Genomic DNA, 26,259 nt, shown 5'->3' with positions numbered 1-26,259 from the left:
GTCTTCGATTGACCTTGTATAACATATTTTTGTCAATATCTATCTATTTACCAAAGATTTTTCAAATCGGAACATTTTTTCGCTTTTTATGAAGAATTGTAGGTTATCAGTTACTTAACATGCTTTCTGTGATAATAGGGAGCGCTTTGTGAATTTCCACTAGCAAAATGAATATTTTAAAATTTTAAATCGGTATCTTTACCTGCCAAATATGTTACAGTTTCTTACGAAGCTGACAACCAGTTTAAGCCTAACAACATTGAGATTGTTCGACACTGCTTACCACTGTTAAGGTTGGCAGTGTTTGAATGTTTCGATTTGAAAAAGTGCTAATGAGAATTAAAGAGTAGCAAACCACAAGTTTAAGAAAAAATAAATTTTAATATTATATTACGTTTGTGAATTCTAAACAGTGGTTGAATAAAGATTTCAGATATCTGTCTGCTAAAACCGAAAGCTTTGATATATAACCTTTTCAAGTAAGTTTAGTATGTATTATTATTTACAAACGTATCTGAAGTGTATGAATTTTGGGTGTGGATAACTTTCAATATAAACTTGCACTGTACTGCCATTTTTAACTGTCCGGCTCTTATAGTGGATAAATGGATAATGGATATGGACAAAGCAACTCGGACAGTGAACTTGATTTAAAATGCATTTCTTAGAACGGGTATACCTATACAAATTTTTATTTAAACATGCCCTTGCTTATTTTCAAGTTTTTGGCTTACAAAAAAATGTAAAGTAAAGAATTAATCAATTTTGCTTTTCAAATAGTATTCGAACAATAGGTTTAGCAACATGTTAACATAAACGAAATTTTTTAAAAGTTAACAATTTCATTTATAGCTGACAAGCATCGGTGCTTATCAGGCAAATAAAAGGGCTCAAAGACATTAGGAAATGGTGTATCCCATCCTGTCACACGCTTTACTGGTGCTTCAAGGTACAAAAAACATTTTTCCTGAATGTACGATGCTAGTTCAGAGCCAAATCCTTGTGTAAATGGAGCTTCGTGAGAAATTATAACCCGTCCAGTTTTTTTCGCAGACTAAAATAATTCTATTTTTTTAACAAATTGAAAAAATTACAATACAAGCTACTTACGGTGCATATGGTATTAGTATCCCATGGCAAAATAGATACCAAATCAATTACTTCACAATCGACATTAAAATGTAATTTTGCCTGTTCAGCTACCTATAACATCAAAAACTTTAGTACCAAAAATTTAGTGATAAGACATTAGCACGTACTTCTAATAGAACATGGACTTGAGTACCCCAACCAATTAGTGTGACATCTTTTCCATCTCGTAGTATGTCGGCTTTGCCGAGCTCCGAGGTATAATATTCCGTTGGTACTTCTTCTACAGCTGCTCGATACAAAGATTTAGGCTCAAATACGATGCAAGGGTTAGGATCACTTATACATGCAAGAAGAAGACCCTTTGCCTTTATTGGCCCACGAGGAACCTATTTTAAGAGAAATGGAATGGATCAGCAGTCTCTATAGTTAGTATCTATTTCTTTTAGTTACCACAACACGAAGGCCCGGGGTATGAGCAAAGTATGCTTCTGGACTTTGAGAATGGTAAAGTGCTCCGTGACCTACAGCTCCACAAGGAACTCTAAAAGTTAAAGATCCACAGTCGAAGAGCCCACCACTTCGGTAACGATACTTTGCTGCTTCATTTACTATTTGGTCAAAACTCGGAAAAATATAATCAGCAAATTGAATTTCAGCTATCGCGGTAGCTCCAGTATTAGCAACTCCAATCGCAAAGCTGTAAAATAAATAAAAACAATGTCTATTATTTAATTATTTTTTACAAAGTTCGAAATTTGCTTAATTTTTTTTTTTGCAATCTACACCTAAAAATGTAAAAGTATTGAAACTAAAATAAATTTATTTTGAATACTAAATGTCACATTTAAACAGGTTTTAGTTAAAATTAAAAGATAAATGAAACATGAAATGTATATACTTTTTTCCTATACTTTTTCAATATTTTCCCTAATAGACTGAGCTACGAAAAACCTCAATGATTATTATATTCTAATCGGCAAGAAATGGAAAAACTTGGCATTTGATATTTTTATTAACTTAAATTAGCCGCCAAGCACTAAAAGGTTATGATTTAAAGAAATTTTAAGTGTCTGTTAATTTTCTTTACAAAAATTTATAATTTTGATATGCCTTTGTATGCAAAACTGTAAGGCACTATCAGTTTCATATTCTTTAGGTTTGTCAGTCTGTCTGAGTCTGTCTTTCCACTGTTGGTCTCCAAGTTTCTCAGTATGCCACTCTGTCAATCTATCTTACCACGAAGGATGAAAGCCCTTACCATTGCATTTAATTCCTATACCAAGTTAGCTGAACGACAGCTTGACCAAATTTCATTATCCAGCCACCCGGGTGTTTTCATTTTTGTCAACCACGTGGGCAAACACGCTCCCACAATATCCTACAACTTTAATATAACAGCTGGAGCTAGACCCTGCTATTACGTCGCCACCACCTGGACCCGATTTGCACTTTTCATCACTCTACCGCTGCAGAGGCATCCAACAAAGTGACCGGTTGTTGTGGGCAGCAACTTGCCACAACGACCGATCCAAAACCAACACATCCGTGAGCAGCACGTGCCAAGGCATAACCTCCTGCAAGACTTGTGCAGGCGGAGAATATTGTGGCCAAGCATGCCGCCACAATATTCCATAACTTTATCTTATATAACCAAATACAAGACGAAGTAGGTTGTATTTCATTTCTTGCTTATATTCCACAAAATATATTTAAAGTATTTCCGCACAAATTCCCAAAGTGATCCATACATATATACGTGTGTTTAATTTAATTGGTTAATTAAGGGTGGATAGCTATTATTACATTTGAAGTTTGATATTTCTTCTTTCTTTTTATGTTGGAGCTATTTACATTGTTTAAATTAAATTTCCTATATTTCGGTTCATTTTTGTGTCCTAGAGACTTATTGTTTTTTATGTATCCCTCATTTCTAGTTTCTTTAAAATTTAAAGATGTAATGTAATTTTCCTTATATTTTAGAATGTTGTTACGTACAAGTTTTTTGTCACAATTTCCATATTCAATATTCATTGGCGAATTTTGTATTGTTGAGTGATAGCTGTTATTATAATATTCTATAGCTTTACTAACTTTATCTTTGATTGATAGATCTTTTTTTTCGAGGTATATTATTCTTATTTTTTCTGTTAAAGTATTGTGGAATCTTTTAACGTCTGCATTGTCAGTGTGACTGTTCGGTTTCACAAAATGAACTTCTATGTTCTCATTTCATAAATAATCTTTTATATTTACACTATTAAATTCATTATCAGTTATTAATTTTTCAAAGTTTCCTCTTTGGGATGTGTACAAGCGCGTTTTTTCGATTATAGTTTGATTATAGCGATCCTCAAGGTATTATGCAGTAGCCAATTTTGAAAATTGGTCAATAAAAGTTAGAAAATTACATTTTGAATTTGTATAGATATCCATATGAACAATTTTTTATATCGTTTTTGTGTTTCTGTATATTTTAATTTTTCTTTTACTGGGTTCCTATCATATTTACATTGATTTCAAATATCACAATTGTTAATATACTTTTGGATGTAATGTTGAAGTTTTGGAAAGTAAATAATCTTTTTTAAGCTTTGGTAATTTTCATTTATACTTGGATGACCAGTATCATATTTATGGAATCGTTCAATTTCTTTATACACACCTTTTTTTGTTTTCAATGTCATTTGCGTGAAATTAGCATTTTACAAATTTTACATTTTTATTACCTTTAAAAATTTGGATAATTTTGTTTTGAAACTTATTGTATTGATGATCGTTATATTCACTGAATATTCCTACTTTGCCTTTTATGACATGATGCTTCAAAATTTCTTCCATTCTATTTTCGAGATCATTTAAATTTAAATAAATTTTCTTATTTTTATTTTTATATTCGAATTCCATGGGTTTTTTATCTGTTAGAATGATTTGTATTTTAAATCTATTAACAACTGTTTCTAAATTACCTAAAGTAGTTGTGTCTACAAAGTCTTCAGCTTGTGTATGTTGTGTACCAATGGCATCAACATTGTTTTCTAAAGAGCTACAGGATTCAGCTACGGCACAAATTTCGTCGTTACTTATTCGACTTAAAAAAACAGCTACCTGGTTATCTTTTCCTTTAATGAATGATACGTTTATATTAAATTCGGTGAGCTTAACAAGCCATCTATAAAGTATTTCATTAAGTTCTTTTCTGTTATATTAGGTTGTCAAAAAAGACTTGAAAAAGACTGAAAGCGCATAGTTCTTGTTTTATTCGTAGCATCACGTCATACTAATAAAACACCAATAAAATTTTTGCAGTTTATGGACCCGATACAGTTTTCATTTCCACCGCACAACGATGGTATCAACGTTTTCGTTCTGGTGTAGAGGTGGTCGAAGATGCGCCACGCTCCGAGTTTTTTGCCAATAGGGAAGCGAGCTTCTATGAGAGGGGCATTATTAAGTTGGCATCTCGTTGGGAACGCGTCATCGAACAAAACGGCAAATATTTGACTTGAATCGCATTATTGTAACCAATTTTATACCGCAAGGTTAAGTTAGGCTTTACTCCTTCGGGGGTTAAAACATAACCCAAAAACTGAGTTTCTTTTGAAAAGAATTTGCATTAGTTGGTTTGAATCTTAAGATTTGCTTCAGTGTTTTTTAAAAATTTTGTGAAGGTGGCCAACATGTTCTGAAAAACTAGTAGAAAAAATAAGAACGTCGTCAAGATAGACCACATAAATTCTATTTATTTCTTTTAAGACTGTTTTTATAAGGCGTTGAAATGTGGCAGGAGCGTTTTTGAGCCCGAATGGCAACCGATTAAACTAGTAATGCCCGTGAGGAGTAGAAAGCGCTGTATTTTCCCTATCTTGTTCCTGAACAAGAATTTGGTAAAAGCCTTTCTCGAGACTATAGTAGAAAAATATTGAGCTCTTCCTAACTTACAACATATCATATACTGTGTTTTCATTCAATTTGCGATAATCAATACATATACCCCACTTTTTTTTCCACTGTTATCAGCTTTTTTTGGTACAAGCCATAAGCCGCAAGCTTATTTCACCCTGCCACGCCCGCTCTAACGCCAACAAATCACGGAAAAACGAAATCGCTAAAGGTATAAAACTTTCAATGAAACAACGATAGATTATTCGATTCACAGAACTTTTCAAAAGATAATCTTGTGGCATTACATTTAAAATATAATTTTTGGCATATGACCGCCACGGCTGCCTCGGATGTAGTCCAATCTGAAAGTCCAATTTTCCATTAGAACGTCTGGCCAGTTAACACTACTGGGGGTAACAAACAGTCGGTAGAAATCTTGGGTGATTCTTGGATCACCCTAGTCTTTCTAGATGCTGACTCAGCATACCCGCCTTTGGGGGCCGTGCCTGGGTCCCATTGGTTCCCGGTATGGTGAGTTATGCTCATTTTGCGATAGTCAGCTTTTTCCACTGTCATGCGGTCGGCCTGCCGACTAAGCTCCGTTTTTCGTACAGCAAAGTTCCTCAGTTCTGTTTTATAATTATTTGAATAAAGAGCACTTAGCTCCATAAACTTTATTCCGGCTATTGCCGTCATATAATCTGCATTTGCCCACTGATCTTAAGGCCAGGGGCATAGGGGCAGTCACGCTCTTGACATAAACTTCATTTTACACATCATCAACCACCTTACTGGTGGCACACCATCAAAAGCCACCTGGGAGCAGTAGCCCGGCCGCCAATTCCCATCTATCTTGACACACACTACTACTCAGCAAGCACCCTACCCTTACCACCTCATCGGCCTGACCTGGAGCAGCATTAGCATCGAGCAACCAACAATAAGATATTGGCCATAATTGTTTTTGAAGAAGTACGGACCTATGATTTCACCAGCCCATAAAGCACACCAAACAGTCCGTTTTTCTGGATGTAACGGTGTTTTGACATACACTTGAGGGTTAGCTTCAGTCCAAATGCGGCAGTTTTGTTTGGAGAAATAGCCATTCAACCAGAGTGCGCTTCGTCGATAAAACGGACGTAGTTTGCGATACGCATTCCGCACAGAACTATTACTTTCGAAATAAAATTGCACTATTTGAAAGCGTTGTTTAGGCGTGATTCTATTCATGATGAATTGCCAAACCAAACTGAGAATCACTTGACAGCTGCGCAGCGCAAGTTTATTTCAGCATCCTGCTACGCCCACTCTAACGCTCACAAATCATGAAAAACTAAAATCTCTAAAATCTCAGGAACTGTTGGAGCTAGATGCCGAATAGATGCATATGGTGATACTACTATCCGGCCATACCCACTGTTACGCCCACCAAGCTCGAAAGACGGTTTTCGCATTTTATAGAAAAGCTGATATCTCGGTAACTATAGCTGATAGAAAGTTCGGATTAAGCATGTAGGTTTTTATAATGCCCTCAATGCGAAAGCCCCGCTCACTCTATCGCCCACAAAACCCGGGAAATCGACAATGCAAAAATCTCGGGAACTATAAGAGCTAGCAAGTTGTTCTTAAAAATACGTAATTAAAAGATTGCGCCTAGATTTTGTTCGGCCACGGCCACTCTAACGCCCACAAATCACGGAAAACTGTGGCGTCTATAATATTATGGTGTATGTCTTAGTTGGACCTTGTATAATATATTTTTGTCAATATCAATCGATTTACCAAAGATTTCAAAACGGAACATTATTTCGCTATTTCGGAAGAAATTTAAATTATAAGGCCTCACATAGGCAGTGACGTCACTATCAGTTACTCAACATGCTTTCTCTGACAATAGGTGCCGCTTTGTGAATTTTTACTAGCAAAATGAATATTTTAAAATTGTGTAAAACAGTAACGGGTATCTTATATGCTTTTTTCCCATCTTTCCACGCCGACTCTAACGCCCACAAAACAGGGAAAACCAAAAATGCAAAAATCTCGGAAACTAAAAGAGCCAGAAAGTTAGGCTTAAGTTAAGTCCGGCTTTCACGCCCACAAGCCGCGGAAAACTTTAGCGTCTATAATATTATAATGTACTAGCGCGTTCGACTCGCTTCGGTTGACACGCTTGCCTTTCAATGAGGACTGCGCGCTCCGCTTCTTAAGCTTGACATAGTCTTCTAAGGCTTATATACCCTGCGCGGGAAAAAAAAATTAATTTTAGTTTATTCTATTCAACATTTATTAAAGTGTGTTGGTGGGATATATTATATAATGTTTCTTGTAAGATATAACACCAAAAATAGCAGAATACAGAAATCAGAAATACGTTTTTCAATGAAATGTATAATCATAAAAATAACGCCATAAAAAAACCAAATAAAATGGATAAATGCGGGTTCTGGATAATTGCGGTATCTAGATAAATGCGGCTTCCGGCTCACTTTTATGTGTGTGAGGCTTCTGATATCCGTTTGTAAATTTGGCTTCAACAGTTGTTATTAATGAAGAAATCCGTTTATAGTATCAGATGTTGTGGGTGTTACGTGTGTGTTACTGCTCCCTAAACTCTCCCTCCACTACTCCCTTCACTTCCGCTTAAACTCGAGCTAGACTCCTACCTCCACTCCTCCCTCCACTTCCACTCATCCTAGTCACCCTCGTCAATCGGCCCTAGGCTTTAAGAGATAATTATACCCTGAATTTTTTAAAGAAGATTAATATAGTAAATATCGATGTTGCAAAAAAAAATTATCTATTGGGTGTAGTTATTTGTGAATTTTATGTAATATGGCGCAATGCTAATCTAAATGAAACAATCATCGAGTTATACAACCATATAAAATATGAAATAAGTGAATTTTAAGAACGAGACAGCTTATGGTCATTAATAGAAATAATGCATTTGGAAGTGAATATAAATATAAGTTAACACAATCACGCAACTACAAGTTAACGTAATCAAGAAAACAGTTATTGTGCAGTAATAAGAATATTCCTGTACTTAGTTCTCGGACATAGATCAAGCTTTAGAGATAAGATCAATGCTGTATAGTCATTAGTCGATTTTGGATATCATAAGCGCCGGTCATCGCCGCGCAAGGCAGCAATAAAAGTCTACTCACGCAGACCGCGTTGATAATTATATAATCTATCGACCACGCTAGACAGTGGATCGAATAAATAAACTTTAATCCTAAACAACAAATACAAACCCTCCTAACTGGCGCTCAAACGGATATTCGAACCTACGATAATTAACTAATTATAAATAAATTAAAAGCCAACAACAACTGGAGTATCCCGAGAGAATAACAACTGGAGTATCCAGAGGCAGCAACAACTGGAGCAGCCAGAAACAACAGCGCCAGCAGCAGCGACTTCTAACCTCAACAATAACTTATTTTTTCACTTTTTATATTAATACATAAGACCCAATTTATCATATATGTAACCTTTCCTTAAGCACTATTAATTAATTGTAAGTATAACGCTTATTGAACGAATCGAAAATTCTTTTATTCCTCGTTATATAATTTGTGCAAAGAGTATTGAAGACAAAAACAGATGAGTAACAGTGAAAATATTTTAGAAGACCTCGTGTCCAATTTGAATAAGTCAGGCAAATCAGGCAAGGCGAACAGATAGTGCAGAAGGAAATAACTTGTAAGAAAATAATTGGTGGTCAAGAAAAAATATATCTTGCGAAATGGCGCTGAGTGAAGCGATCGTAGAGAGTGCTGTTGCCGGCGCGCCCGCTGTTAAAAAAAAATACGAGGGCAGCTCAACGTTTTACCAAGCTCTTGGCATTATGCGAAACAAAGTAAAAGGCTCAGCAAACACGGTGTTGGCTTTATTTAATACTCCCTTGAATTTCAAAGCAATGATCAGCCGTCTTTATTTCACATATGCTGACATCTGCATATCGAACAAGAGTTATCAACATTACGACAGGGTAACTTGACTACCACCGAATTTTACGACGAAGTCGGGAAAAAACTTACCTTGCTTACCAACAAGACAATAATGACATTCGATGGTGCCTTGGCGATGTCACTGAATGAAAAGTACAGGATGGACGCACTACGTGTGCTTATAACTGGGGCAATATTCTTTTTGCGAAAGGTCCGAAAGACCTACCAACAGCTCTTGCCCTAGAGCAAGAGGTCGATTCCAACCACGAACGCTATCAATTTGCCCTTAATTTTTCAGAAGTTTAGGAGACAGAGTTCAAATCACAGACCAAAGACACAATGATAGGGATAGGAACTCAATTATGCCCATACAAAATAAAAACCCGTATTTTAGCAAATGCCAGGTTTCTATTTACGATAACCAGGAAAGGCACAATCCAGTCCCTTTGGTGAATCCTGATTTATCTAATCGCTCTAGACTAACGGGTCAAAATCAACTTAGGAGAGCCCCATTCCCGACTCAGGGACATTTTTGGGCTTCTCAACAGCAAAATATTTGGCCATCTTAACAAAAAAATACATGGCAAACACCTTGCAACCCCAACCACAGAACACAAGTCAGGCTCAGGCGCATGTATTATGCACACGCTTCAAAAGATCATATAGTAGCAGTGCATGGTTTACAGGGCCAAAACAGCAAAGGATTCACCGCTTAGCTCATAGGAAAGTTCAAGGTGAAGAAGAAACAGAGGTTTAGGATTTTGAGGATGAATTAGCATACGATCATGTTAATAGAATAGCTATAGAATTCTGCTACCATACATAGAGCAAGAGCTAGCAGGGAGAACCATAAAACTTTTGATCGACACCGGAGCTTCAAAAAACTACATACATCCTCTCCCCGAGTTAAAGTGCATAATACCAGTGCAAAAAGAATTCACAGTGAAATTGCTACATGGTTGCAACTCCGTAAAATACAAATACTTTATTAAGCTTTTTAATACGGATGTTCCGTTCTTCATTCTCCCAAACCTTTCCAGCTTTGACGCCATAATAGGACCTGACCTATTGACAAAGGCAAATGCAATACTAGATTTTAAGAAGAAAACTGTGAGAATCAATAATAAAGTCGAACCAATTCGGTTTTGGAAATGGAACAGCGTAAATTTCACAAATGTAAATGATATCGTTGTACCAAGCCTTATATCCAATAAATTCCACACATTGCTTAGAGACCGATTGGGTGTCTTTGCGGAACCAGAGGAAGCAGTCCCGTATAATACCAATATCGTTGCCACAATACGTACCGTAGACGATCAGCGCATATACTCAAAACTTTATCCGTACCCCATGGGCGTAGCGGATTTTGTAAATAAGGAGACCAATGGCTTGGACGAAATTATCAGGCCCTCACCTTATAACAACCCAGTTTGGATGGTTGACAAAAAAGGTACAGATGAAAAGGGAAATTTAAAGAAAAGGTTGGTGATAGATTTTCGGAAGCTTAATTTAAAAACCGTAGACGACAAGTACCCAAGTACCCTATAACAAACGTGACATCTATCTTGTCTAATTTGGGAAAGGCTAGGTTTTTTACAACCCTTGACCTTAAGTCGAGGTTTCACCAAATCTTGCTTGCGGAAAGGGATAGAGTAAAAACAGCATTTTCGGTCGGAAACGGAAAATATGAGTTTTCCAGACTGCCATTTGGCCTAAAAAATGCATTAAGTATATTCCAACGTGCCATGATGTCCTTAGAGACCACATAGGAAAGTCCTGTTTTGTCTATGTTGACGATGTCATAATATTTTCCAAAGGAAAGGAGGACCACGTAAATGACATTGCTTGTGTACTGGATAGACTGTTTGAGGCCAACATGAGGGTCTCTAGAGAAAAATCCTTTTTCTTTAAAGAAACGGTGGAATACCTCAGATTTATGGTATCCAGCGGGGGTATTACAACCCGTCCTAATAAAGTAAATGCTATCCAGAACTAACAACAGCCCACAAATTTGTTTAGTGTTCGATCTTTTTTGGGTTTGGCAAGTTATTACCACTGCTTTATAAGGGATTTCGCCTCCATTGCTAGACCTGACATTCTGAAGGCAGATAATAAAAAACAATGTTCTGCTTTTAATAAACTAAAAATTGTCCTTGCCCGGAGGCAAGTAATGTAATGTTACTGTATCCCGATTACAAGAAACCTTTCGACTTAACTACGGACGCTTCAGCTCTTGGCCTGGGTTCTGTCTTGTCTCAGGATGGCAAGCCCATTACAATGATTACGAGGACTTTACAGGATAGAGAACTTAATTTCGCAACCAATGAGCGAGAGCTTTTGGCCATCGTTTGGGCCCTAACGACCCATCCACGTATGAGTTGCACCTAGCGGCCATACAGTCCGTTTTTACGTTATTATCAGATGTAGATCAGTTAGTGGTTCTGGGTGATTTTAACATACCACAAATTAACTGGTCAAAAAATGAAAATAGTTTAGCTTTAACGCCTTCCTCACATAATGATTTTATTGCAGGTATGTTAGACATGACCCTGGAACAAATTAACCATGTTAAAAACTCTTTAGGTCGGTTACTCGATCTATGCTTTATCTCAGATTCGGACTCCGTATATATATCTAGGGTTCCACCACTTACACGCCCTGAAGATCTTTATCATCCCACTCTGGAGCTGGCGATCGACGTTGGACCACTCCAAACGACTGAGCCTACTAGGGCTGTCAAAAAGGTTCGATGTTTTAGCATGTCAGACTTTCTTAAACTTAATATTCTTATCTCTGATTTTGACTGGTCCGATCTCTACGCATGCAATGATATGACTTCAGCTTTAAACATATTCTACCATGCATTAAACCTAATTTTTGATATATGTGTTCCGATGAGGTACCAGTCCAGAACGGATAACCCTCCTTGGTATACCAAGGGCTTAAGCACCTTAAAAAATATAAAGTTCAGGCTTCAGAAGAAATACTTAAAAACTAGAACTCCGCTTAGTTACTCTCAATACTTAATTGCTCGGTCAAATTTTACCGTGCTTAACGCTCAGTGTTATAAAAATTATTTAGCTCGTTGTAGGACCCAATTTACACAGGATCCGAAACAGTTTTATAATTTCGTTAAGACTAAGCGTAGACCTAAAACGTTTCCTTCAGCACTAACGTTTGAAAACTCAATGGCGAGAACTGATCAGGCAATAGCCGATATGTTCGCCAAGTTTTTTCAAACCACATATTCACCTTCGACAACCGCTAGGAAGCCTTATGTCTACGGTGTTCCACAATCGAACCTCGTCACGCGACCTTTTCTATCTAAGAGTGGTATTCTTAAGGATCTTCAGAGTATTAAGCCGACATACTCTCCGGGCCCCGACGGCGTTCCCGGCTGTGTGCTTAGGTACTGCGCGTCTTCCATTTGCAATCCTCTTCTCAAACTGTTTAACCTCTCGCTTGAAACGACTACGTTTCCCCCTATTTGGAAGGAATCTTTCATCATTCCTTTACACAAGAAAGGGAAAACCTCGGATGCTGGTAATTATAGAGGTATCTCTAAATTATCAGCAATTCCTAAACTCTTTGAGAAAATTATTGTGCCCCATTTGCAACACCAGTGTGGATCAATAAAATCTCCATATCAACATGGTTTTATGGCTCGACGGTCTACAACTACGAACTTGCTTGAATTTACCTCTTATGTCATTACTGGGTTCCGAAAAAGTCTTCAGACAGGTGTCATCTACACTGACTTTAGTAAAGCATTTGACTCTGTAAATCACTCACTTTTAGTTCATAAACTTGACTTAATCGGATTCCCATGCGATCTTCTTAAGTGGGTTGAAAGTTATCTGACTGGTAGAACGCAACGTGTTTTATTTAAAGATGTCTTGTCTGGTCCGATTTATGCTTCATCCGGTGTCCCTCAGGGAAGCCATTTAAGTCCGCTATTTTTCACATTATTCATAAATGACCTTCCAATCGCTTTAACAAATTCTTTTATTTTAATGTACGCAGATGATGTGAAACTTTGTATTCAATATAATGATGCGTGCTACCAGAGAAAACTACAATCTGACCTTAAAAACTTTCAATTTTGGTGCTCTGCAAACTTACTAAATCTTAACGGCTCTAAGTGTAAAGTAATGACCTTCAGTCGCTCTAAGCCGTTAGTATCCACTTATACACTTTGTGGTGTAACCCTAGATAGTATTAAGCTAGTAGACGACTTAGGTGTCCTATTGGATGCCAAACTTACATTTTCCCACCACATTTTTTCCATGGTTAACAAAGCCAGAGGTGTGTTAGGTTTTATAAAAAGATGGTCGAAAGAATTTAATGACCCATACGTAACCAAAACTTTTTTTGTCTCTCTCGTTCGTCCGATCTTAGAGTATGGATCTTGCGTCTGGAACCCCCAGTACGCGGTCCACCAAGACCGTATAGAATCAATTCAAAAAAGCTTTCTCTTATTTGCTCTTCGTGGCCAAAATTGGGATGCAAACTTACATCTTCCCTCCTATAAAAGCAGACTATTACTAATAAACTTACCTACCCTTGCTAACCGTAGGACAATGCTTGGCGTTGTTTTTGTTAACAATCTTATTAGTGGGGACATTGATAGTCAAGCCCTAATAGGTCGCTTAAACATCAATGTGCCCGCTGAGACATTGCAGCTCGAACTTTGCCCTTCATGAACCATTTAGGGTATTATTTTCGAGTTACAATACCCTCTACAACATTATATCCAATACTTCACCTACTAACATAAAAATCGTCTTACTAAACCACTTAGCTCATATTTATTTAATTTATTAATTTAATATTCCACTCGGTACTATCCCCGAGTTCCGAGCCGTACGATAGACGGCAGCGCCCCTCGGTCGGTTGGGCGGGAGGTGGGTTGCACGTTAAGCAACGGGAGTCGCGAAAAAAAAAAAAAATATCTTAGGAATTATCGCTATGGTGTCCAAAACCTAAACATTTATACGAATCACCAACCGCTAACGTTCGCCGTGTCAGACAGGAATCCAAACGCTAAGATCAAAAGGTGGAGGGCGTTTATAGACGAACACACGCAGGCCATTCACGTTTTGGAAAACGACCCCCAGTCAGACAGAGCAACAATACATAGCGAAATTTCACTGACATATACCATCATAACTATCGACAAGCCGGTTAATTGTTTTTTTTAACCAGATAGTGATAGAAGAGGGCCCATCATATTCAACTCGCACTTTTATTATTTTTGGTAGATATAGAACCTGCAATTATGCAATTAATGAACTTCTATCCCCATACAATGGCAATATTTTGAGACAATGAACCGTCTATAAACTCCGAGTCAATCAGGTCACTTTTATCAAACCGATTTAATGTTGAGATAGTGAACGCACCACCACTCTTTAGTACTTCCTACGGCCAGTGGAAAACAGGGCACTCAGTCACCGACAAACGGCCGATCGACAACATTCATTCAATTTCCCACCAAATTCGCAAACGAAATCATAGAAAAGAGAAACAGTTAAGAAGAGAAAATGAAACGAATGAAACCTTTGAGGTGGGGGAAACCGTAATGGTAAAACTAAACAGTCGCCTGGGAAATAAACTTACCCCACGGTATAGGGAAGAAAAAATCGAAGCATACCTCGGGACAACGGTCCTTATAAAAGGGAGGGTCGTTCATAAAGATAATTTACGTTAAGAGCATTGAATGTTATAAATTTCATTATTTTTCTTCACTGACCAACGCCAAGCTAGTAAGCTACACGAAAGTAGACTGGACATAGGCAACAGAATTGACTTAAGTTTATTATTTAAACAAATTCTACTAATCACCTCAAAATGAATAAAACCAAATACACTTGTATCATTTTCCGAGTCATCCTATTTTGCACAAGTTAAAGGTAATGATTTCAAAAGCTTTAAATCCACGCAATCAGAGATACGATAGAAAAGAAACCATCTTCTTACTATAAAAAGGCGCAAACAAACAACATGCAAAGCACTCTCTGCCAGGATTTGAACACTTATTAAACCTCAAATGTTGTCAATACCCTTTCCAAATACTTTCGAATTAAATAACAAAACAAATATGTTCAAACAGTAAGCGTTTTACGAATATAAGATTCACCATTAAACACATTGTTAGGTATAATTTCTGTTCTAAGTATAATTGTTATTAATATATAAAAACATTAAGAAATTCAAAGTATCATAGGAAAAATATCTGATATCCTAAATTCTACCTTTTGCTAAAAACTTGCCCATGAATACTGCAACGCTGCACTAAGTTATTACTGTCAATCAAACTGAATCCTAAACATTTTCACATCAACCAGTTAAGCCGACAGTGGTCCCATGATTGTAAGCAAAACAAAAACTGTGTTAAAATCAATACGACTATCTATTGTCACCAACGACCGAAGCGCACGGATCATCCAATTGAACTATCATTCCAGTGCCCAAACTCAGTACCAAGTACGAGATTTATCGGCAGAGTAACTACTTAAGTACACGACCAGATGAGCAGTTTCAAATGGATCCGCCATGAAGTCGGCATTGCATGTTTTAAGAAGTCTGAGGACAGTCTTCGTCTTAGAAAGGGAGGAGTTAACACAATCACGAAACTACAAGTTAACGTAATCAAGAAAACAGTTCTTTTGCAGTAATAGGGCGAGCTTTAGCAATAAGAATATTCCTGTAATTAGTTTTCGAACGTAGATCGAGCTTTTGAGATAAGATCAATGCTGTATACTCATTAGTCGATTTTTGAATATCATAAGCGCCGGTCATCGCCGCGCAAATCATCAATAAAAGTCTACTTACGCAGACCGCGTTGATAATTATATAATCTATCGACCACGCTAGACAGCGGATCGAATAAATAAACTTTAATCCTAAACAACAAATACAAACCCTCCTAACTTATATATCAACCCATAAGAGGTTGTTCAGATGAACACTAATAAAATATAAGAATTTATGAGCTCAATGCACGTAATGTTTCGAGTGTCACAATGTAAATCGATTAAGAGCCGTAAGTTATGATCTGCTGCTGAAAACCAAAAAGGGTGCAGTGTTAGCACTTGTAATCTGTGAGTGCAGGCCACTTGAGCCTTCCCAAAATATCACGCTGCACCCAGTGCCGACGCAGGGGTCAAAAGATAACCCTCTCGCGCAGGCAAGCAGGCGCGGTCTCTGCGTAGACCATATACGAGGTGTGTTCAAAAAGTAAGGTGACTCTTCAAATTTCGCGAATTTCAAATTTTTCGATTATCGAAACCTTTTAGAAGTTATACGAGGTGTGTTCAAAAAGTAAGGTGACTTTTCAAATTTCAAATTTTTCAAATTTTTCGATTATCTTCAGTTTTGGGAACAAGAAAAAGTCACATGGGGCCAAATCCGGTGAATATGGTGGCTGAGGCATTATTGTGGTGTTGTTTTTGGCCAAAAAATCCAAATCCTTTGATCCATATTTTTCGATAGCAAAAAATCGCCGAGCTCGCAAAACAACTTGTAACTTTACGCCTCTCACAACCAAACAAAAGAGGATGTTCCATTGAAACTTGGTACAGATGTTAGGGAAGAGTGTACCAATATAACAAAACAAAAAAATCGATAATCGAAAAATTTGAAATTCGCGAAATTTGAAGAGTCACCTTACTTTTTGAACACACCTCGTATAATATAAGATTAGAATAAGATTTTCATTGTAGTTTCCTAAGCAGGGACTTAGAAAAATAAAGAAAAGTTTCATTTCAGAACTCAATGAAAGAGGTTGTTTTTATATTATTTCCGAACACCCCGTTCATTTTGGTCCTTCGACAACTCTGCAGTTTTCCCCCACCAGTGGTAAGAGACTAAGAGAAAAGGCCAGCTCCTTAAAAATCTGTACAAAATTCAGTTTTTAAAGGTTGCTAAAAATAATTGACTCTTGTTTTCCCCCACCAGTGGTAAGAGACAGAGTATAATATATATTTAAAAGCAACGAGACACAAAAACAATTGATTTAATTTAACAATTATTAACATATAATTTTTTGTAAAAAAAAACAAAATTGTGATCGAGAAATCGAAAAAATTTGAAAATAAAAAATTTGTGAAAAACCCAAATGGTGGTCAAAAAATAAAAGTTAAAAAAAATACAAATATATTTTAAAATAAAACTGCCATCGAGCAAATAATAATATTTACAATAACTGTTTTGCGTGTTTTGTTTTGGTCCACTCTTCGTGCGGAAATTTCGGACCCTGTCTCGCGCTGCGTCGGCAGCAGTACAACAACAAAAACATAACTGTAGTGCGACTAGTCTGCACTATTGCCCGTTTGGGCATCACCCCTCACACTGCGTGCAACGGCACAGAAGGTGAACTAACAATGGATGGAAATCATTTTACTAACTCGCTGCTTAGCAATAATAATTGTATTTGGAAAAATGCATCACGTTTCTGGAAAAAAAACCTCAGAGATCAGAGCAGAAATCAGCTGTGAGCAACGCTCACCGTGCTCTGAAACTCAGAATATCACTGCCGTAACAACAACGCTAACATTTACTAGTGCTACTAGCAATCCAATATTTTTCACGGCAACTGCGACAACTGGTGCAATCAGCAGTGTATGCTCTTCCAGGATTAATTCTACTTTATTCAGTGCACCTGCTGCAGTTGACTCATCAATTCTTGGTGGATATACTACAAAGACACCTACTCAACTTTCCGATGTTGCTTTCAAGTTGAAGGTTGGACAAAAGCAAATTAGCAAGAGGAAGAAACCACTATTATCCATTATCAACTCAAAAAAGGTGTTTAAAAATGTATATTTATATAAATACGTATTTAAGAAAAGCCACTGCCTCTTGTAACGAGCTTTCATCCGGCCCCGCCCACAAACCGCGGAAAACTGTGGCGTCTATTAAATTATTACAAATGCCTTCCTACGACCTTGTATAACTTATTTCTGTTAATATCTATCGATTTACCAAAGATTTTTTAAATCGGAACATTATTTCACTATTTATAAAGAAATTTAAGGTTTAAGGCCATGGCCCATCTCATGGGTAGTGTCGTCCCTATCAGTTACTCAACATGCTTTCTCCGACAGTAGATGGCGCTTTGGGAATTTCCACTAGCAAAATGAATATTTTAAAATTGTGTAAAACAATAACGGGTATCTTTCAGTCGCGGCACTCGACTATATCGTTTCCTCGCGTTTTTCCCTATATTTTTTCATAATCTCTCAGCATACGACTGTCTATTATTTGTGAAAGAATTAATAAAAATTGATGGTGAAATTTCTATAATACCATTAAACAAAGAGTTTCATATATCAATATAAAAGAAAATTGTAGTTAAAAAACGGAATTATTGGAACTGAGATGTTTATATTCATTTATGTCGTCTAATTTAAACAGTACTGCTAGTTATTTAAAAGAAGAAAATTTATGTAGGATAAGGGCATTTTTCAAATTGTAAAACGCAAGGGTATATTTCCATATACAGTGGATCTCAGCTTATTTCGTGCAGCTACCAAAAAAATGTTGACTCGGTATTCCTGCTAAACTCAAAAAAATTTAAACGCAGTTTTTTAACAGGGAATACTAACATGCTTATTAAACTAAAACCATTTTCATAATCACAAAAACAAAAAACTTTTGTAATAAAAATAAAAAATTCAGCCTTTTTCATGCCACAGCTTATTTCATGCAGCAGATTCTACTTAACTAATTATTTGTAATTTAACAGCTAATTTTTTGTATGTCATATTTTCTGGATCATGACAGCTTTGAGACGATTTCTCATGGAAGAAACTATCTTTTTAGTGGATTACTCTGTGATTTTTGGCCATTTTTCCATAGGAACAGTATTCCGATCATTTTTGGTCGAAATCTTCCTCTTCCTTACAGATATGTCCAATATTTCCCATAAATTTTCAATCACTATTAAATCTAGATACTGTACTGGCGTTATATCGACATAAGGGCAGCTCCTGATGAGCCAGGACTTCACTTTTCCTGCTCAATGCTGCGAATCGTTGACCTGGTAAATTACAAAACGATCGTGTATACCCAGTTTTCAGCAGTATTCAACTAGAAGATCTTCAGAGACTCAAAAGGATCCGCCTCCACACTATGAGCTGGATGTTTCAGTTAGCTTCGTCGACCATCACTTGGCGGTACATCTTTTTAATGTCCGCTGCAAGGGCAAACTTATGCATTCTGTACCAAAGCAGAATATAGCTCCTCATGAATAGTGGGGCCTACCATCAAGATGTCATTCAACGCAACCTGCGTCGATGTGAGGCTTGATGCAACGAATACCACTCTCAACTTGGTTGAGGTGCTTTGAGGCCGCAGCACGCATTGTTGCGGAATGAAATAGTGTGGGCCATCTGGAATTTTATCATCAGAAGAGGACATGTGGCCCATTGATACATATTCCTACATGAAATCCAGGTACATTTTCTTTAAAGGAAAATCTTTTGACAAGCGACAAAAATCTACGTTCATGCGACAAACCAAGAGCATTCGGGTTCAATTTGAACAGCAGACGAACCGAAAATCTCTCAGACGACAGTCTTTGAGTATTTTTCTCAAAGTGTTGTTCACAAAGTTGCTGCTCAGGAATATGGACTTTAGCCTTAGGCGGTAAGTCCTCCACAGACAAAAATTTCTCCAAGGTGGTGTCGATTGACTCCAACGCTTCTTCCTGCCATCTGAGATGTACCGAATATTCTGCCTTTACTTTGTTTTCCGAGCCACATCTCCCTGACACTATCCAGCGAAAACCATTTTTTTTGTAAGATTGGAATTTCAGGACCTTGCTTTATCTGGCAAACTGACAGAATTTCAAAGAATGAATCTGCGCAGATAGGCCTGCCAATTTTTTGGGGCTTGAAGGAGAATGGGTCTGACAATAGAATATTATCGGGTACCCTCCACCCGCTGGTGTTCACCGCTTGATCCGGATGATAACCAGAAATATTTTTTTCGCTATTCGCGACTTTACTTTTGTGTATATTTTTTTTTTTGCTTGAGCACTAGTTTCACCAATTCCCGCCAAGCTCATACCCACGGCCTCTCTTTTAATTTGTAGTCTCTGAGCGAGCTCATCGGTCACAAAATTTACTTGTAAACCAAAGTCAAGAAACGCTCGAGCCATCACAAATTCGACATTTTTCGTTGACACGCTCACGATAGCTGTGTCAAGAATAACTCTACCCGATACAGTCGCATGCAAAACGTGCGAAGTGGATGGAGACTCTTGTGTGAGCGCGGGCTGAGGAAGAGGCGGCAACGCGAGGTTTGTATTAGCAGAGTATCTGTGTTCAACTTGCACTTTTTAACAGTGTGACCCTTGCGAAGGTAGTTAATGCATAAGGGCACTTTCTTAGCAAAATCGAACCTCTGCTGAACGTTAAGAAATGCCATTTCCTATTTGATGCTCTGCGGAGGTGCAAAACCCACATAAGGCAGGATCGTCCCTGGCAGCGACCAACGAAAAATTTTAATTTCACTCTTCTTGGGGAATGTATTGTTAGGCTGAACATTTTTGGGCTTGGAAGCCTCTTCGGCGACCAGGTGCTGGTATCGTCTATCCAAAGCCGTCTCACATTCGTTCCAAAGAGGAAGCGAAGTATAGTCCAACTGTTCTTCCCACTTTCTCTTCGTTCCTGCATCGACATTGCTCATTATTAAGTGGATGAGGATGGCATTCGTTAACCGTTTGTCATGCCCAATAGACAGCAGAGAATCATATAGAGCTCTGACTGTGTCGATCAGGTTTCTCAATGCTGTAGCTGTTGGCTGGGACAGATTGAAAAGCGTCGATATATTGTCGAAGAAAATCAGACAATCATTATCGTACACCCGCTTCACGCTAGTCAGGGCTTTGGGGTAATTGACCGAAGTGACTTGAAACGCCCTGACTGTGCCTAAAGCGTCGCCAGCCAGACACGATATCAAATGATTGAATTTTTCAATATCGTGCAGAGTGTCATCTTTGTCGACAAATGTTTTGAAAACGCTTATAAAATTGTTAAATTCGGAGTGCTTTCCGCCGAATGTTGGAGCGCTCGACAAACAGCATTGGGAAGTGCGCTCCACTGGCGGAGCAGCATCATCGGTGCTCATAAGCCTGCCTTTGCTTATTAGCGAAATCAGTAATGATTTTGCCATAACGGCAGTTTCTAATCTAATCGATATTCCAATTCAACTGGATTTAGAGATAGTCGACCCTCTTGTAAATACTGCTGTGTTCGAGATATACACTTCAATATTCCATGTCGTTTATTTTTAAGCTTCGATGTCTTTGCTCGCCATTTAATTGTTTATTGAAACTTTTCAAGAATCGAAGAGCGTTATAAAAAATTTATTTTAATCCAAAAAAAAATATTCGAGTGGTATATTCCGAACGTAAGCAGGGGACTTGTCGGAACTAACACGCCGCACGCACAAAATTTAAAGGGTAGCACAAGCTCAGCCAGAATACCAAAAACGCTGCGAAATACAACAACAACGCTTGCACTTGTGCAGCGACCGAAACGAAAATGCAAAGAGAGGTCGAAAGGGATGGCAGCGATATCAGTGCGAGAGTGTGCATGGTGTATATTCGGCCGGTGGCTCTCTCCTTTATATGTGACGACACTTAGCGAAAAATGATGCACTGGCCGATAAATAAAAAAACAACGAATATATAAGAAAATGCGCGCAAAAATGTACTGCGATTTTCTTCGAGCAAAAGGTAAAAAACGAAATAAATAACTTTTTCCTGTCTTCAAATTGAACCCTCAACTACGATAAGTTGGGTAATTAAGACACAAGTTGGGTCCACGACGAAATTAAATTTAACACCCAAAGGGATTCACTTTTATCTGATAATATTTATTGGCAGGTTTAATAAATAATAAATAATTTGTTAGTATATGCAAACTTTATTTGTGTTAAATTATTGGCTAGAATGCTCACTATCTATCGATTTTACACGAATGCAAAAAGTTGACAGATGGGCCGAAATGATTTAGAAAAACGTCACAGATTAGCTTTCAACTTTAAACATTCTATACCTGTATGTCCGATTCGGCCCGCTCAGCAAATTCCCTCTTTGGCTCCATGTATATCGTTTTTCCTAGTGGGCTTCTGGCTGCGTAATTTAGACCGACGCGTGGGTTTATATCGGACACTTGTTTATTGTTTTTTAAAATAAACACCGAAAACAAACGACTGCAATCACGTAAGGGCCACCATGGGTTTTTAAATAAGAGATTTTATTTAATTTTAAAAATTATGCAGGGTTTGATTGTTTTATTATTCGACGAAAGGGCACAGTACGTGCGAACGAAAGGGAGTTCTCGTTTCAACTATTTTATTCAACTTAAAATACCTTATGTTATAGACAGAGATGAAGACAATCCGAGAGATGGAGAGCGGCGACCGAATTCGCCTGAGCAAAAAGCTTTATTAGGTCTGCTCCTCTTTACACTGGAAGAACGAACAAAATCGTTAAAAAAATTTTTTTCAAGTTGGCATAGCAATATTTTAATTGTATTAAAAATATGGCTGTGATTTCTAAAAAATAATATATTTATAGCGTTCAACAAAAAACAAAACAAAAAGAAACACACACACAAAATATTCTTTCTTCTCTTTGGTCTTGAGAATATTTAATAATATTTATATAAATATATAAAACTTTCAACGATGATGTATATGTTGCAGCGGTGACGAAGAGTGGAAATCGTTATCATTTCAGCCCACAGTTTGTAGTAACTTATAAAACATAATACATTCTTAACATACTACACACTGCCTGGAGGGAAGAGCCCATGGTGAGTTTAGGGCTAGTAGAGGGCGACTTTAAGATGAGTGGAAGTGAAAAGAGGAGCGGAGATAACAGTCTAGGAAGTGGAGGGAGGAGTCTGGCTTGAGTTTAAGTGGACGTGGAGGGAGGAGGGGAGGGAAAGTTTAAGCAGCAGTAACACACACGTCACACTTTCAACAACTGATAATATAACCGGATTTCCTCAAAATTCACAACTGTTTAAACCACATCTACAAAAGTATATCAGAAGCCTAACACACATAAAAGTGAGCCAGAAACAGCATTTATCCAGATGTCGCATTATACCGCTACCATTAGACCGGCCGCTGGCCAAGAATAGCCTCTTCATCTAGCGGACATCGACTGAGGAATCACGAGCAAAACAAACTGACACTAGCCCCATTGTATAACTCGCCGATCATCACCAAAAGCGCCTTTAAACCGGAGCACCTGCTTTTAGCCAAGAAGAGACCATTCAACTGCCTGACATCGGCCGAGGAACAACTGGACGGCAGCGAGGGACCCCCGCTATTCCTCTTAAATAATGTGCAGTATCTGCTTGTATGTCTTCTGGCAGTTCGTGCATTGTATGTGACCATTCCGCTTTTGCGATCCGTCGGTTCAGAAGGTTGTAAATAGGAGGTTAAAATAGCTTGAGCTTGAAAAGTGGTTGCTGTTTTTTGCCCTTGTTTAATAAATAATACATTTTATTACCACTGACCAATAATATGGTCGGACGTTTTCTTCTACCTAGATTTTCTAACTACAAACCATAGACACCAATTTTCTCTACAAGTAACAGGTATAATAACAGAATGGGACAAACAAAATTAAATAAATTTATGATCATTTTTGATCAAGAAGCCAAAAATGTATTAAAATGCAATTATTGATGAGCAAAATTATTTAAAGTATATCTATTAATTTCAATGTATAATATAGATTTTACCACCAAATCAATTTACACTCTGTACTCTGTTTTTATTAAGTGAGAGTAGCTCTTTCTGGCGCTGCTCATCACTGTCTATAAGTTTTTTTTAAATTTATATTTAGCATTTATCTGTGCGCCACTTTGGTAAAATGTTTCTTTCATCAGAATATAATGGGAATGTTTTGTTGTCGAATCTGTTATTAGTTTCGAGATTTACTTCGTCGCATACTTTTAACACCCTTAAATCCCTATCTGGATTGGAACTGTAATAGTAACGTGGGTGTATTAAATCTTAAGTCAAGGGGTCTTTGCCCTGTGAGTGAACGGATGGTTCCAAGTTCTTGTTTCTTTGGGTGCGTATCGTACTTTCGTCATTTTTTGAAAGTAATAATCATGAAGGTTTTATTTTTTTGAAGTCAATAATGAGCCAGTTGTTTTATGCCATTTCTATCCAGCCCTTTCTTTCCCAACCCGACTGAGAAGGCCTGATAATGCAATCATTTAATCATTAACTTATTTTGTTCGCGAAATCTCTACCCCATTTGGAAAAGGGTAAGGTATTGCATAAACCGGGTTATGGTCTTTGGTGCGATTGCATTGAATACAGTATTAAAATATAGCTCTCATTAGAGGTCTTAAACGCCTCAATCCCTTTCTATGTCATTCGCTTGTAGTCATCCCTAACTGCTCAAGGATTTCGATTTTGTTGCCGTACGTAATATTACTGTTCAGCAGCAGTGTAGCACCCGCCTGCGCTAGCAGATTCCTGACGGTGTCTAATATAAAGAACATGGAAACTTTTCTGAAAATTCTCATGGAGCATTGAACTCACGGTGAATGGATGGGCAGGCAACATGTGTTACATTTTTATGCTCATTTAGGAGCTTGACTGCACCGATCCTGTGTCAATCAACATTTTTAGTTTTCGAATATCCTGCTGGCGCTCGACAAACGCAGCCACAATTGTGTATTTTTACTCTTTCTGACCCGACGCCCATTGGGAAATATTCATTCGTTGAAATCGCTAGAAAATTGGGATTGGGCAAGTATAATCTTAAGCGCACCCAATTCTGCCACCAAGCTCGAAAAAAGGTTTGCGCTTTTTGAAGAAACCCTGAGGTTTCGGGAGCTATAAGTGAAAGAAAAATCGAATTAAGCAGAAGGTTTCAATAATGCTACCAAGGTGAATTATTTTTTTTTAATCTATCGCCCACAAAGCTAAAAAGTTAAAAAAATGGATGTGTTTGTTTGACCTCGTGAAACATTTTTGACAATTTTTTTTTATTTAAGTCTTCAAACCGGAACATTATATCACAATTTATTAAGAGATGTATGTTATAAAGCTTAGCATGGACAGTGACGTCACAGTTAGTAAGTAAGCGTGCTTTTTTCTAAAAAGGGCTGTAAGCCCTTAAGGTTAAGTTTCTGATAAACTGTAAGCAAAAGATTATTTTGTTGGGTGCCATTGGAATAAACGGTCCAGTGCGGGACAAAGATGATACTCGTCATGGCCCTTTTGGATCCGCTAGTGTGGGCTGCTGCCTTCGGCTACTACAATCCACCAGCCTAGGGACTTTTTAATGCTCTTCAGAGATTTTCAGTGCAACTAGGGCTCAGTGGAGGGGTAGCTGCTAACCGCTGGTTCTTCAATCTACTTGCAGAATTAAGATGACTATGATATGAGGAAGGACTGTTGTCCCAACACCGTTGGCCTAGAGGACTCAGTCAGTGATAATCGTATAGGAAGTTAATGGCGGGTTATCTCAGCTGTTTGCTCTTACTTTATTGGGGATACAAACGGAACTAAACTTAAAGTAAACTAACTAGGCATAGCCGACATAGTCTGCTTTGAGCAACCATGCAAACGTACAAGAATCAAGAGATCGCTGCTGGCCATTGCTGTGGGGCAGTTGCCCACGACGGGTGTAGTGCACAACTCTTATATTACGGAGCTTCATAATCTCGGGGGTTTCTTGCTAACTTGTACATTCGACGTATATATGTACATACATTTATAAAATGTGTAATTGGGTTCAAAAACTATGTGCGTAGGTACATATGTATGAATATTAATGGGGAAAATTAAAGGAATGAAAAGCTCTGAGGTTGTTTTAATGGATAATTATAATTTGTAATTACCCAGCAATTCCTTGCTCACATAAAGGAGAATTAAAAACACGCTGACATCCGTACTTGTCTTGTAAATTAACTGAACACCTGTGGAATCAAAGTATATAGGGTATCATTTATTTTTAAATTGTTTCACTAACCGAAAAACTCCACCGAATCCCACATCCTCGCCAAACAGCAATGACGATTGGTCATTATTAAGTGCTAAATCCAATGCGTTATTTATGGCGCTAAACATATTCATTTTTTTCCCAGTTCCCAAAGTGGGATAATAGGTAAAATGTGATCGAAAAAATGACGATGAGTTAAATTCAGAGCGGACTTTACTCACTAGCCTACGCGCTACTTGGGCCATATTCATATTTATTTGATATGTAAATTTATTTTTACAAATTGTATGGTCGGCTGTTAATGATATAATATTTAGATTGACTTAAAAAAAAAAT

The 26,259-nt window shown here is 37.6% G+C and overlaps 1 protein-coding gene across 2 annotated transcripts; it reads right to left on the bottom strand.

The window, feature by feature from the left end:
• Positions 1 to 361: 361 nt before the first annotated feature.
• Positions 362 to 26,259, bottom strand: LOC108118164 (2-oxoisovalerate dehydrogenase subunit beta, mitochondrial). Of its 2 annotated transcripts, XM_017230725.2 has the most exons (6): positions 25,954 to 26,258; positions 25,823 to 25,900; positions 1,543 to 1,789; positions 1,260 to 1,478; positions 1,111 to 1,203; positions 362 to 1,054 (listed from the first exon to the last, which is right to left on the bottom strand). In XM_017230725.2, exons 1-6 carry the CDS (start codon positions 26,172 to 26,174, stop codon positions 827 to 829), a joined length of 1,086 nt encoding a protein of 361 aa, XP_017086214.1. In that variant the 5' UTR covers positions 26,175 to 26,258; the 3' UTR covers positions 362 to 826. The 2 variants fall into 2 exon arrangements, with proteins under 2 accessions (XP_017086214.1, XP_017086222.1); XM_017230733.2 differs by lacking the exon at positions 25,823 to 25,900 and having other exon boundaries at positions 25,954 to 26,259.

The sequence above is a fragment of the Drosophila eugracilis genome, unplaced genomic scaffold (assembly GCF_018153835.1).
Source record: "Drosophila eugracilis isolate 14026-0451.02 unplaced genomic scaffold, ASM1815383v1 contig_2149, whole genome shotgun sequence".
Taxonomy (NCBI): domain Eukaryota; kingdom Metazoa; phylum Arthropoda; class Insecta; order Diptera; family Drosophilidae; genus Drosophila; species Drosophila eugracilis.
Note: the sequence above shows the minus strand (reverse complement) of the source record. Positions and strands in the feature narration are given on the sequence as shown.

Coding starts and splice junctions, on each gene's coding strand:
- LOC108118164 (XM_017230725.2), bottom strand. CDS start 26,174: ATGAATATGGCCCAAGTAGCGCGTAGGCTAGTGAGTAAAGTCCGCTCT. Junction 25,901..25,953: donor GGATTCGGTGGAGTTTTTCG/GTTAGTGAAACA, acceptor TTGATTCCACAG/GTGTTCAGTTAATTTACAAG. Junction 1,479..1,542: donor CCCCGGGCCTTCGTGTTGTG/GTAACTAAAAGA, acceptor CTCTTAAAATAG/GTTCCTCGTGGGCCAATAAA.